This window comes from Dipteris shenzhenensis, chromosome 8 (assembly GCF_047967505.1).
Source record: "Dipteris shenzhenensis isolate YYH24624 ecotype China chromosome 8, Dip_SZ_1.0, whole genome shotgun sequence".
Taxonomy (NCBI): Eukaryota; Viridiplantae; Streptophyta; class Polypodiopsida; order Gleicheniales; family Dipteridaceae; genus Dipteris; species Dipteris shenzhenensis.
In genome coordinates this window covers 55,285,455-55,299,364 of record NC_141603.1, presented here as the reverse complement: position 1 = coordinate 55,299,364, position 13,910 = coordinate 55,285,455, and the positions used below count along the sequence as shown (strand labels likewise).

General features: G+C 42.6%; 1 protein-coding gene across 3 annotated transcripts in view; it reads left to right on the top strand.

Moving 5' to 3' along the window:
* Window positions 1-6,017, top strand: part of LOC147899697 (exostosin family protein) — a 98,029-nt gene extending 92,012 nt beyond the window's left edge. For all 3 annotated transcript variants that reach the window (XM_087377935.1, XM_087377936.1, XM_087377934.1), the window contains exon 14: window positions 5,808-6,017. In XM_087377935.1, the coding sequence (XP_087234061.1) occupies window positions 5,808-5,903 (96 nt within the window). In that variant the 3' untranslated portion in view covers window positions 5,904-6,017. The remainder of the gene's footprint in view (window positions 1-5,807) is intronic.
* Window positions 6,018-13,910: the final 7,893 nt, after the last annotated feature.

The following is a 13,910-nucleotide window of genomic DNA, read 5'->3' as shown; positions in this document are numbered from 1 at the left end:
TGTTAATGAAACACTGAACACGTGGTATTTTGACAGCGGTGCATCCAAGCACATCACTTCTAGGAAGTGTCTTTTTACTTCCTTACATCCACCTCCTGTTGGTAAGAAAGTCACTTGTGCCAACAACTCCTCATATTCAGTACGTGGCACAGGAGAGGTGAGCTCACTGCAATTGATGGCTCAATTTTCAGACTTTCAGATGTCTTATATGTGCCTGGCATAACCAAAAATCTTCTTTCAGTGTCCACTCTTAACAGAGGGGTCCTTCATTGAGTTTCCCGCTTGTTTGTTCCTTGGATTCTGCCCTTTTGGTCTCTGGTCTTCGACAGGCTTAACAATTTGGAGTCTGCCTCTGCTTCATGGGCATGGTTTTATCTTCAGCTCAGCTCTGTCATTGGGCTGATCTTGCAATGGGTCTGGATTGTATTTCTTCCTTTGTCTTTCTAGGCAAAGGATTTTATTGTGCCCAATGCTCTTCGATTGAGGTGGCAGAGCGCCTTGTCAATGATGCTGGTATTCCTGGAGCGGGTTTCTTCGCTTATGTTATGCCCTGGGATCTACATTTCGATCCTTCTGCAATACTTCTGACTCACTGTCCGGTTTGGATTACTCTCAAAGCGCTCTCTGTGTCTCTTCTTTTGCATCTTCCAACTCTTGCAGCTTTTTTGGGAAGGCCTCTCCATGTTCCGAGACAGGAGCTCTTGCAAGCCTCCCGTGATGTTCGTCTTTGCATTCTGTGGGATATGACGCAGCCCGCGCCATCTACTCTGGATCTTGGTTTGGGATTTGCTCATCCGATGCACATCAGGCTCCATTTTGCATCTTTCCCCACTGCATGTTATCGGTGCCGGCAGGTTAATCATTTTGTACGTGCTTGCTCTTCTATATCCAGGCCCATACCGCCTACTCCTTCTTCAGCTGTCAAGGTTACTCTCCCTTCTTCTGTGGTTTCTGCTATGGCTTCTTTGGTGAAGCCTTCTACTGCTCCGAAGTACTACTGGAGGAAGGTTGATAAATCACAGGCAAATCTTCCTCTTGCTGAAGAAGCTGCACCCTTGTTGAGCACCATCAGTTTCCTTCTACTCAGGATATGGATGTACCCCTTGCAGAGGGCAATTTACAGGATGATAAGAACCAGCTTAGCTTAGGTTGAAAACAAGTGTAGTAAACACCCCTCCCTTGTTATCGGAGTCACAATAAATTAGATGCTTTTTCCAAGAACTTAAACCTCTCGATGTAGTATAAAAAGTGAAACCAGATATGTTTTGTAAATTGCAGAATGAAGTGAACGAATCTTGAGTTTTATACAAAGGCGAAGGAAAGGTGTAAACAATGAATGAAGGGCGGGAGGAGGATAGAAAGCATGCATCTATACTATTTCTTAAGGAGACAAATAACAACTTCCAAGCATGGAAGTTTAGAATGATGAATTTCCTTAAGGGAAAAGGCTATTGGGAGTTCATTACAGGAAATGAAGAAGGACCAGTTCTTCCTAATGTTCCCAATCAACAGGAAATGCAGGCATTTAAAGGATGGCATGAGAGAGCCAAAAAAGTTATGAACTGGTTGTCTATCAGTATTTTGGATTCTATGATTGTGCATATTCAGGATGCAAGTACGCCAAAGGAGGCATGGGATACTTTAGCAAAAATGTACAGCATAAATACGCAAGCCAGGAAAATGCAGCTCAAGCAGGAGTTGCACAATGTGTAGAGAGAAAATATGAGCATCAACGACTACCACATGAAGGTGAAGAAAATTGCAGATGCACTTGCTTCCATTGGGTCGCCAATGGAAGATGATGATCTAGTTTTTGTGACCTTGAATGGCCTAGGAAAGCATTATGCACAGTTCCGGACATCCATTGCCGTCCGTGAAAAATTTCTTGATTTTGAGGAGTTGTTTGCTCTTCTAATATCTGAAGAGCAGAGAAATGGTGGTTCATCTTCTTCAGGAGGAACTTCAAAAGAAACTGTCTTCTACTCAAATGGTGGAAGAGGTAGAGGCAGAGGTAGAGGAGGCCGATTTGGAGGAACTTCAAAAGAAACTGTCTTCTACTCAAATGGTGGAAGAGGTAGAGGCAGAGGTAGAGGAGGCCGATCTGGAGGCCATTGTAGAAATCAGAATATGCAACAAACTCAAGAAAACCAGTCCTTTGGAGGAGGACATGGTAACTCTAGAGGCAGGGGAAGCCAAAGAGGTCGTGGTGGATGGCAGAGAGGCCAAAATGCAAACAGCAATGTTGAATGCTACTATTTTGGTAAAATGGGTCATATGGCTAAAGACAGCTACAAAAAGTAGAATGACATTATGAGTAGCTTTTTTATCGGAAGATACGGATGTTGATCTAGGTTCTTTGTCTTTGGACAAGGTCAATTTTTACAGAGCAACAATTTGAAGCTGGAGGATGCTGTGCTTTATTCTCCTCCAACTTGATATGTAACTTTTTACTTGGCTATCTCATGACTTTTGCTCTGAGGTTTTACTTGTAAAAACTTTTCCCTTGTACTTATTGGTGGGTTTTCACCTCTTTTGAGGTTTCCCACACAGAAATATAAAGATTTCACTAAAAAAAAAGTGTGTGCGCCTCACTTGTTTTGGCATTGTCGATGCTCTCTTAAGTTTTTTTATCTTTTTCGAGAGTGCCTGCGAGCGAGATTTCCATGTGTTCCATTTGGGAAGTTCTTTTGGCTATTTGGGTTTCATCCATTCAGACCGGAATTTCATCTTTTCTTCATTTGGGTTCGCTACTGGGCACTATGGACTTTATGGACATATAGGAATTGTAAAGTCTTTCGTGATCCTACTTTCTCTCTGTTTGGCTCTTTTAGGCGTTCTCTGCAGCAATCTTTCTTTGATTGCTTGCAGACCCGCTGCATAGATCATGAGGTCTTTTGGGCATATACTCAGATTTTCAATTGATGTAATTGTAGCACCTTGTTTTGAGGTTGCTACTCATATAACATAATCAATCAAAGATTTCACCCAAAAAAAAGTATGTGTGTGTGTGTGTGTGTGGTGTTGTGTGAGAGGTGAGAGGAGCGATGGAGGAGACTTGCTTGTAGCAAGCACTCTGCGCCCTTTGTTTGGGACTTCCTGCACCCTTTCTTGCTTCCCGCACCAGTCCTCGTGCTCTCATGTTGCTTCTGCTCGTCCGTACTCTCCCCCTCGTTTTTTTTCGTACGGAAATCCATACGGTGTTAAAAAATCCGTACGAAAATTCGCATAGTGTCAGATTTTTGATACAAAAATCCATACAATGTTAGATTTTTCGTACAAAAATCCACACAGTGCCAATTTTCTGTACAAAAATCCGTACAGTGCCAATTTTCCGTACAAATTTTCATACCGTGTTAGATTTTCCATACAGTTTGTACTGTCATAAATCCGTACACGTCCTGTTAGTCCATATAGCCTCGACCGCTCCCTTCTCTTCTTTTCGTATGTTTCGTTTACTTGCTGCTGTTCTCAGCGTCTCTCTTTGTCTCCTTTTTTCTTTCCCATACAGTATCTCCTTTTTACTCTTTTCATTTTCCCATGGGAACTGTCAAGACCTACATGCACAAGAAGCAGAAACAGGACTCGGGTTAGGATGCATGTCTCTCTTGAGGTTCAACTGGTTTTTGATGTTATGCATGAGGGCTTTGAAGACACGCGCCAGGATTGAAAGGACTCTACTCCCATTGTTGGGCTCATGGTGGAGGTGGATGACATTGTTGATTCCGTGCGTGAATACGCCAAGTATGCTATTATTATTTTTTTCCTGGGACGCATGCGTGTTGCAGCAGATGTGGGAAATTGGCTCACCAGCACTTTGTGTGGTTGTTTTGTTCGAAAAGTGCATTATGCTGCTCGGGGTTCTTTTGAGGTTATTATGATAGATGAATTGCACAAACAGTTGCTCCTTTAACACTTCCCTTTGTTTTATGGGCAGCAGATGGTGCATGTTTTACCTTGGTCGCCCACCAAGGATTATCAAGATTTAATTCGCCATCGCTGTTCATACCGTATGGGTGGAAGTGGTTGACTTCCCTCAGTGCTTGGCTTCTCTCTTACCCAGAATTGTAGCATCATTGGATAAGGTAGTGTGCCCTCCGCGACCAAATGGGAACTCCAACTGATTTTGCATTTTGTGGGATAGTGATCATCCCACTCCTGACTCCTATTCTGTTACAGTGAATTAGGTGGATATGGGCAATGCTTTTTACAAGCTCAACTGGGCCCTGTTTGTAGGCGCATGTTTTGAATGTAAGAAGTTTGGCCACATGGCTTCTCAGTGCCCTCTTGTTATGCACAAAAGGCCTTTGGAAAATTTGCCTTCTCAAATGCCTACTAAAGAAATGATGGGTCAGCCCGTTTTCAAACAGAAGGGTGCCAAGCCTCTTACTCCAGCTCAAGAAAAAGGCAAGACACCTGTTGTGTCCAATGGGAATGCCTCTCCCTCTATGCCTTCCACCTCTCAGCCCAAAGGGAAAGACAAAACTTTGCAAGAGGTTTGGCAGACTCCCAGGAAAACTGTCACAGCTAGACACGCTTTACCTTCTCGTGCTTGGAATGGTGCATCCTCGACTGGTCGTACTCCTGAAGAAAATTCAGGAGTGGGTGTTACATAGGCAGCTGTGACAGCCAGTCGGACTCTCTTTCCCGAAGAAGATATTGTTGGTTTGCTGTCCACTTCTCAACCAGTTGTGATACCTCAGGGCCGGTGTCCAGATCTTGAGGTTGATATGCAGACCTGATTTCAGTTCTCCCTCTGCTGTACATAATCTATAAATATGTTGTCGAAAATCATATGTTTGTCACTTGATGTACAGGGTTTGTGTGATGCTTCTAAATGGAAGACAGTATGGGGGTATCTCAATCACTTACAGCCAGGTGTGGTAGCTTTGTAGGAACATAATCAAGATGTATATGCTGGACAGCATGGTTATTTTCACGGTTATGAGATTTTCTATGCGGAACAGCATTTCTGTTCAGGAGTGGTCTTTCTGATCAGGCATGATCTTCATCCCTTTGTGGCCTTCAATGATTCACAAGGCAGATGGATGGTTTTGCAATGCATTGTACAGGGTGATATCTTTGAATTTGCATCTGTCTATGCTCCTCAATCCTCCCATCATTGAGGACAGATTTGGGAATATATGCAGAGATATCCATCGAGGCAGTATACTTTTCTTTGTGGTGACTTCAACAATGCTCCTCAGCCAAAGGATAATACATCTGGTCATACACATATGTTGGCCTCTGAGAGGCAGAGCTGGTCTAAATTGTTGCTTGATTTCAATTTTGCTGATCTTTGGATAGCATCTTATTCATTGCAGCCTAGGTTTACTTTCTAGCACAATGCCCAATCTACATACAAAGCTAGACGGGACAGGTGGTACAGAGTTGATCCTCAGCACTTTGATGCTTTTACTACTACCTTGTCAATTGATTATGCATTTGTGCATTCCGATCATGCAGCTCTATGTTTGAGGATTTCTCTGCATGACATGGTGGAGAGAGACGAGGGCCTAGGGGGTTGGGGGAGGGTGGCGATGGGCTGGAAGAGGGAGGTGCAATGAGCAGAGAGAGAGAGAGAGAGAGAGAGAGAGAGAGAGTTTATTGACTTCTTTTGAAGACCAAAAAAAGGTAGAGATGGGGCAACATGAACACAATTGTAGGTGTACCAAAGCCACCAAGCCCTAATTTGTGTGTATGTTCTATCTATTTTTGTACTCAAATTACATCATGATTTTATAATATTCTTCATAGGCTGAAAGCATGATTTCTTTTACATCTTTATAGGCTTTTGCTTTTGGCAACAGGTGCTGCACTACAAATTATACAATGATGCTTGGAGGTTGGAACTTTTGGATCAAGACAAGCAACACAATCCTCCAAAAGACTGTAAAATAAGATAATGTATTGTTAATTCTTTGTTTCCCTTTGGTTAATAATCAATGCTCAATTATTTATGGAGAATGTAAGGGATATTGTAGGTTATGATCTAAACTTGGAATAAGATATTTTTTGGAACTTTCCTTTTAGAGCTTCATTTAGTTTTCTTCTTGAAGTTTTCCATGCACTAATCTGGAAATTTGTCACACGTCTCATTGTTAGCATGTAGAAAAGTCACATTCACATGTTAAGGCCCTATCACTTGATAAGACAAGAGAGTTACACTGGCATGTAGGAAAAGATAAGGCATTGTGCATGAAGTATACAATGACCGTACGAAGGCGAATTAAAATTTTGCACATTTTTTTTTAGGGTGGTTGTAAAAAGTGATGAACGATGGACTTTGTTTACTAAATAGGGTAATTTTGGGTTAGGATTAACAAAAGGTAAAAGAGAGTGGTAGGTAGACCTTAGGTCTTAGGGTAGGACATCCATGGCATCATGTTATTAGACAGGGGTTAGAGATTTTTAAGTGCCCATGCGATGTGGCAGGCTCCCACATACATGCCTCATGGATGAAGGGTTGGTTGCCACATGGCACATTCTATTGGTCTATCTTGTGTGGCCTTGCCACGTGTCACACATGCATTCACCATCTCACTCACTCGGGGGCAGCCAATCAAATGCAAGTATTGCATTTAGAGCATGTGTTTGGTGCATTTTGTGTACACTGTGTCAATTACCACATAGGATGGGTTTGAAGCTCCGACTTCTATGAGGAGCTTCTTTGGAAGCTTCTCCCTCTCACCTCCACACCTCCACAGTTCTTGTGCTTTATTTGGGGTTCATTGTGCATTTGTAGTCGCGTTGGCGCATTTTCAATTGTATGCTTTCATTCTAGCCAGCTTCGGCATTTCAGTTCTCATTCATGGTATGAGAGCTAGGTTGTTGGACCTGTTGAAGACCCTGCAAAGGGAAATCTTCTAGCAGATGACTGCAACATACACTCTCTGAGCCAGCAACCTGGGAAGACCGTGCACAGGGCACTCCTCTAGTAGATGACTGCAACACACACACTTTTTTTAGTAGAATCCAGTGCAGTATATTTATATTCTCATAAATTTACAAGATGGGAAGTCTCCGAAATGGAGAATATCCAAGAGATCAGAAACATAAAAAGAAAAGCTCTATGCAAAAAGCATGTATATCACCCTCATGGCAGGCATCATATAAAGATTGCTGCAATGAGGCTCGGAACGATTCATATGACTTTTGAATCTGCCGACCCAAGTATGCCAAATTATGCTCACTCCAGATTGTCCAAAGAGCCCAATATCTCACCTATGAGAGAATGGTGAGTATTGAGACAATGACCTCATAAATCTGCCAAATAACCAAAAATCTTTCCCAAATCTGTGACTTGGGAAAGGACGTCGAAGATGATCTGAAATTCTCCCAAGGAGGTTCCTAGAACCCGGGCAGTGCCATAGCAAATGAGGGACAGTCTCTGAAGGAGCCTGACAGCGTAAACATGTGGATGGTGCAATGTGACGTTTGGCAAGTGTGATTCCCACTGACAATGTGCCAGTCATGCATCTCCAAAGAAAAAGTCTTTGTTTCAAAGGCATTTTACACTTCCACAATATCCGGAGATTCTTCTGCCACCATGAGAGGGGCTTCTTGATATGCCACAGCGCATTAGCATATTGCTGAATCCATGGAGCAGGCTGAAGAAGCCTGTAGGCTTGGATAGAAGTCAAGGCATGTAGAGGAATAGGATGAGAGCATGTAGCAGAGGGTTGCAATTGCCAATCCATAAGCCTATCTGTGCCAACCACAGGAGGAATAGGTAGAAAAGGAAGTAACAAATCAGCAATTTTCTTCCAGATTGACCTGTGATGCATTCCCAATGCATAGAAAGCGGTGGCCTGAGGGAAAGATAATACATAGCCCTGATCATCTACCACATCATTGATGTATCTAATTCCCAATTTCATGAGATTATATGCCCTAACAGGTTCTTGTAAAGCAAGTGGAATGTCAAAGATGGCACTCCAATGAATACTTTCTTTCCTCATTGAATTTGTCCCCGAACAGTTATCGGGAGCCCATTTGACCTTAGAAAGTACTTGTTTCCAATCAAGTATCAGAGCAGTAGAGAAAGGACAGCCGGGTATCTTCCCCACAAATCTCCCAATGACAACCTCCGAAGGATCAGTAGTCCAATGGCCATAAGCAGGTGTCCTCATGTTGACACACATGGATGCTAACATGCAAGTCCATGGCTGTTGTTGACGGAAGAAAGTATGGAGCAAAGTCACCAAGAAAGTATGGAGCAAAGTCACCTTCCTTGCTAGTACATGATATCTTATATTGAGAACATTAAGTCCACCATGCATTCTAGGAGAGCACACCATTTCCATCTTCATCAGTCTCAATGCTTTCACTGCAGTTTTTGTCCTCCATAACAGCTCCATAGCTTGAGACATAAAGGCCGAAATATCTTTGGAGGACCAGTGTAGCAAAGGCAAAAAAAACTGAACATAGGACATTACAATAGACTGTACTATTCTGAGCTTGACATGAAGTGGCCAAGTAGAGATTTTTCAATATTCCAGTTTATGTTGAAGTCTTTGGAAGATCCATTTTAATTGCTGTTGCCTGGTGATATGCCAACCTATAGGATATCCCAAATGCCTGACAACATCTTTGGAATGCACTATCTGACCTGGACAGAGAACAGAATGCCAGTCACATTGTTTCAGGGGAAGCAATTTAGATTTGTCAAAATTGACATGCAATTCCGTTGCTAATCCATACAATGATAGTGTGGTCATAAGCATGCAAACTTCCCGAGGAGAGTTCTGTGGCATAAAGAAGGAATCATCAGCATATGCCTGTGCCAAAAAAGATGCAGCCCCAGGGATTTTAAGACCAGCCATCTGTCCTATGTTTGTAAGATGATCAAGATATGTCAAGAGGGGATGGGTCGCAATGGCATAGAAGAGAGCACTGAGAGGGCAGCCCTGTCTAACTGATCTGGCCAATGTCCATGGGCGGGATAGATGACCCCCAAGAATGCACTGAGAAGTAGAGCCGGAATAAAGCCAATAAATAGCATTTGCTATCTTGGGACCAAAGCCCAACTTTATCATGATTTGAGAGATAAAATCCCATTGAACAGTGTCAAATGCTTTAGCAATGTCTACTTGCAATATGAGCAGATCCTGATGCGAATACTTAGCATATTCGATTGCAGTCAATGCATTGGAGATATTGTCATGGATTTGTCTTCGCGGCACAAACCCATATTGATGAGGATGAAGGCCCGCATTCAATATCCCGTGGAGCCTATTCACAATCATTTTGGCAATGAGTTTGTAAACTACAGGCATCAAAGTAATAGGCCTCCAATCTGACATATGGTCACACAGGTTTTTTTTTTGCACAAGTTTGATTATGCCATGCTTCCAGAGGTTGGGCAAGTGATTTGCTTGCCAGGCAACATTGATTATTTGCAAAAGGAACTCTTTTAAATCATCCCAAAAAGAAATATAGAATTCGACCGTAAGGCCATCCCAACCAGGGGACTTGTATTTGCTGATGTGGGACAATGCATTATCAAGTTCTGTGTCAGTAAAAGGTCTCTCCAATGTAAGTGCATCATCCATTTCCACTATCTCAGAAACATATTGAAGGAATTGATTCCTCGCATCAGTGATTTGATTTGATGGGAAACTAGGAACAGAGAACAATTTCTGAAAATAATTGTGGCATTCATCTTGGAGATCAGAGAAAGAGTGCGTCCAAGAGCCATCTAGCTTCCTTACCCTTAGACATGAGTTTTTCTTTCGAGTAGCATGCAAGCCCTGGAAGAAGGCTTTTGATGAACAGTCCTTATCCATGCGGGGCTTCACTCTTGCTCTAATCTGCCATTTGTTCAATTTCCTTTGATCATTATCAGTCAGTTTGATCTGAGCATGTGAAAGGGAATCATTTTCTGATTCAGAGAGAGGCCTTAAATGTGAAAATTCAGTCAATTGTTGTGCTATCCTTTTTGCCCATTTAAACCTCTTTTCTCCATTTAGTCATATACCAGTTTCCATACTCTCTAATGACATTTTGTATACGAGAGACAAAACTGTGCCAAGCATAATCCATGTCCTCCTGAGCATGCAAGGGCAAGGGATGAATTGCAGATCTGATCATTTGCTGGAAATGTTGATGTCGAAGATAAGCCTGATTAACATGCAGTATTCTCTTGGAAAGAGGTGGCAAATCATCCAGTGGCATACCAAGTTGCAGATATATCCATAATGGGGCATGATCTGACAAGCCCAATGAGAAATTTATGAATAGATGAGGGCTAAAATCTGCATATTGTTGTGGGTAAAATGAATACCATCTGTCAAGTCTTGCCCAGTATGTAGTAAATGCATTATGATGAAAAGTATAACCAGGCACTGACCCTTGGAGAAGCAACCATAAATCTTCAGCCTCTGCATAGAAAGAAGCATACTATCCCATGTCTGCCTTTCCAATGAGATAGCATATGAGATCTTGAAGTGGTGTTATCTCTCGGCAGAGGGGAATTATTAAAATCTCCACAGATAAATGCATTAGATCTCCATGGATAATTGCTTAAAGAATCCCATAGGAAAGCCCTCATGGCTGAGGTCTGGGAGGCATATACTGATGCAAACTCAAGAATATCACCATTGACAATGCATTGTATGACCATCCATCTACCATTGCTGTCATTGAAGGCTAGCTGAGGCTCCAGCTCATGTCTAACCAGTATGCATACACCTGAGTAGATAGTGGTACCAGCATAATATATATCATAGCCACCAAAGTAATTATGATGACCAGCCTTAGAGTGTTGATTATGCTCTTGCAAACAAGCAATATCTGGCTGCATTTTATATACATAATTCGAGAAAAGCCTCCACTTTGAGACATTGCAAAGGCTCTGTACATTATATGTAAAGCACTTGAGTGTGTGATACATGAAAAGGATATATACAGAAAGTATAAATGGAAAAAACAAGATATTAGAGAGGCAAAGCCTCTGCTTGCATGGGCTGCATGCCTTCATGATCCATGAAAGATATTGCATTCTCCCCTTCTTCAGAATCACAAATGGGGATGCCCTTCTTCAAAACCCCTACCCAATTTTGAAGGACAGGAGCTGAAGTGGAAGCCTGTCCTGGTGAGGGAGAAGAGGCATCCCATTGACGTGATTGGAAGGGGCGTTGCTTCAATACAATCACCTTCTTGGGCTGTTGAAAACCATCCCGATCTGTTCCCACAGATTTCTTCATCTTCTCTTGTTCTTTTTCTTTTCCTTTTTCAGCAAATGATTGCACCTGATTGATTAGTTTGGCATTCTTTGCTCCATTTCTATTTGCTGCCTTAGCTTGTAAATTCTCATTCTTTTCCCGTGTCTGGGGTGGCAAGGCATTAGGAGGGGATTGATGCAGAACCATTGGGCATTCAGAGGCTAGATGCCCAAACTTGTGGCAGGAAAAGCAAGCTCGTGCAAACACACCCCATTTCAATTCAAAATACTTTTTCCCCAATTGCAATCCCTCAACTTCCACTGCAATAGGAGGGGTGGGTGTATCAGTGTCCCAGAGGATGCAGAACCTGTTACGGTTTCCCATGGGGCGTGGAGGACAAATGACCTGTCCCAAAGATGCAGCCAGGGCAGGCAATTCTTCATGCATATAATCCGGGAAGTTAACAACCTCAACCCATACAGGACAATGATGTCATATAAGACCTTGGTAATCCTTATTTGGGGACCAAGGCATAGCATGTACCATCTGCTTCCCGTAGAAGAGCGGAGAAAGCTCAAGTAGCCTCTGCTTGCACAAAGCGTCTGATAAGTGCACCTCTTGAAAGCCTCTAGATGCAAAATAGACACCCTCTACAAAGCATCCTCCAAGGATGGACTTGATCCACTATGCAACATCACTGGCTGCTGGGATTCTTCCTGGAAAGAAAATTATTACTGCGGTTTGAGATAGTTTCCTCAGAGGATTCACGAGGGATGGCAATTTCAATTTGTATGTGACCTCTGGAACTGGTTTGCCCCATTCCTATCTTGATTGCTGAAAGTCATCCTTGAGTGTATCAAACACATATTGAGCTTCCATGGTAAGCTCATCATCTTGTGATGCAGGCTGTGAAGGACGGCGCTTGGCATCTGCAGGTCGTTCTTTTCGAGCATATGTACACACATCAGAATCTGAAGCCATGATTGAGATATGGCAAAGCAAGAAAAAGCTGTACGGAGAGATATAGAGGGAAAGATGAAGTAGACGGAGAACTGTGCGGAAGAGCAAATGAAATTTATACGGAGGCTGGGCTGTATGGAGAAACTGACGAAAGGAACTGACGAAGAGAACTGACGGAATTTGTACGGAAGAGGCTGGGCGTATGGAAGTTGACGAAGGGCTGGGCTGTACGGAAGCTGACGAGGAGACTGGTCTGTACGGAGAAGTTGACGAAATCTGTACGGAAAAGGCTAGGCTATATTGCGTTGTATAGAAAAATGGAGAGCAGGGAGACAGCACAGGCTTGCACGTAGATCTGCGCAGGGATGGCGTCCGTACGGACGTACGGACGAAAGGGCCTGCAGGGGGATCAAGGCGAGGCGCTCCAAGCTCTCTCTCACACACACACACCAAACACACTCTCTCTCTCTCACACACACACACACCACACACACACACCTACCACACACACACCAACTGCAACACACACACACTCTCTCTCTCTCTCTCTGAGCTTGAGTGTTCGAGCCCTCGAGGCTCCTCTCTAACCCTCAAAAAGAGAGGAGAGCATCTTCAACAATGGCATACAAGCCCTTGTGAAGAAAGAGTTGCAAAAGCAAGCTCCTACCTAGCTATATCTTCAGGTGGAAGGTCAGCGTTGTGCACAGATCTTGAGGAAAGGTCCTTCCAAAATCCTACGCAAGTGACCTACAAGAAGTCTTGCATGGAAGACCTGCAAAAAGTCTCTGCTGCAAACGGAGCCTAGGCATATTTGATATGACAACAATTAGCATAATCTCGAGCAACGCTCTTGAAAAAATAAAATAGCCATCTTCACCGACAAAATGCTTGCAAAAATTGACGAGGAGATCTGAAGCGTTTGCCACACCGACTAGTGACAAAGAACACAAGGGCTGTAAAGAGCAGCAAGGATCGGGAAAATCAGAGATTTTAAGATAAAATAGTCTGGTTCTTTAATGAAACTTGATGGACTTGGACGAAAGTCTATTGTAGGCCATTCCAAGCGCCATCAATTATTTTTCGCTTGGGATGTTTAAAGAAGGGAAATTCCTATTAAGAGGTGGAGCAAGGCAATGATTAAACTAGGTTGCGGAAGGTAGCCTTTTCGTTGTCATGTCGAGGTAACTACTAACTTGAAACCTACTCGAAATTGAACTTGAATCAGGCTAGCATTTAATCAAAATTTTAAAGGAAAAAAGCGAATGAGTAAGAATGTGGACATGAGACATGACACAGGAGCCTCCTTAAAAATGTCAGGGATGGTGATTTGTTATTGACTTGCCATATTGTTTATGTGTTTTGGGAGTTGAAGCCCAACAAATACATGAATAAGACGATGCTTACAAGAGTTCATAGCTGATTCTCATTGTAGTCTATACAATATTGTCACATGGACTATAATCATATGAATAAAGGTGTCGATATCTTTCAATCTTGCATCGAGTTTCGCTCCCTCGCATCGATAACATGCTTCAATAGAGAGGAATGTTGTAAGAATTCAGATTGATAAGCAATTTTGAATGGACGAGCAATTAAAAATATTTGTATGATAATATATAATATATAATTATTATAACCACACATAGTGTGGGCAGGGAGGTGGTGTGCTTCCTTTCCCAAAGAGTTATAATCCGAAGGAATAGGACCTTCCCTGTGCATCGAGAATATAAGCACCGAAAATGAGTCTTGCGAATTGATAAGATACTGGCATATTACCTGAATGTCAAT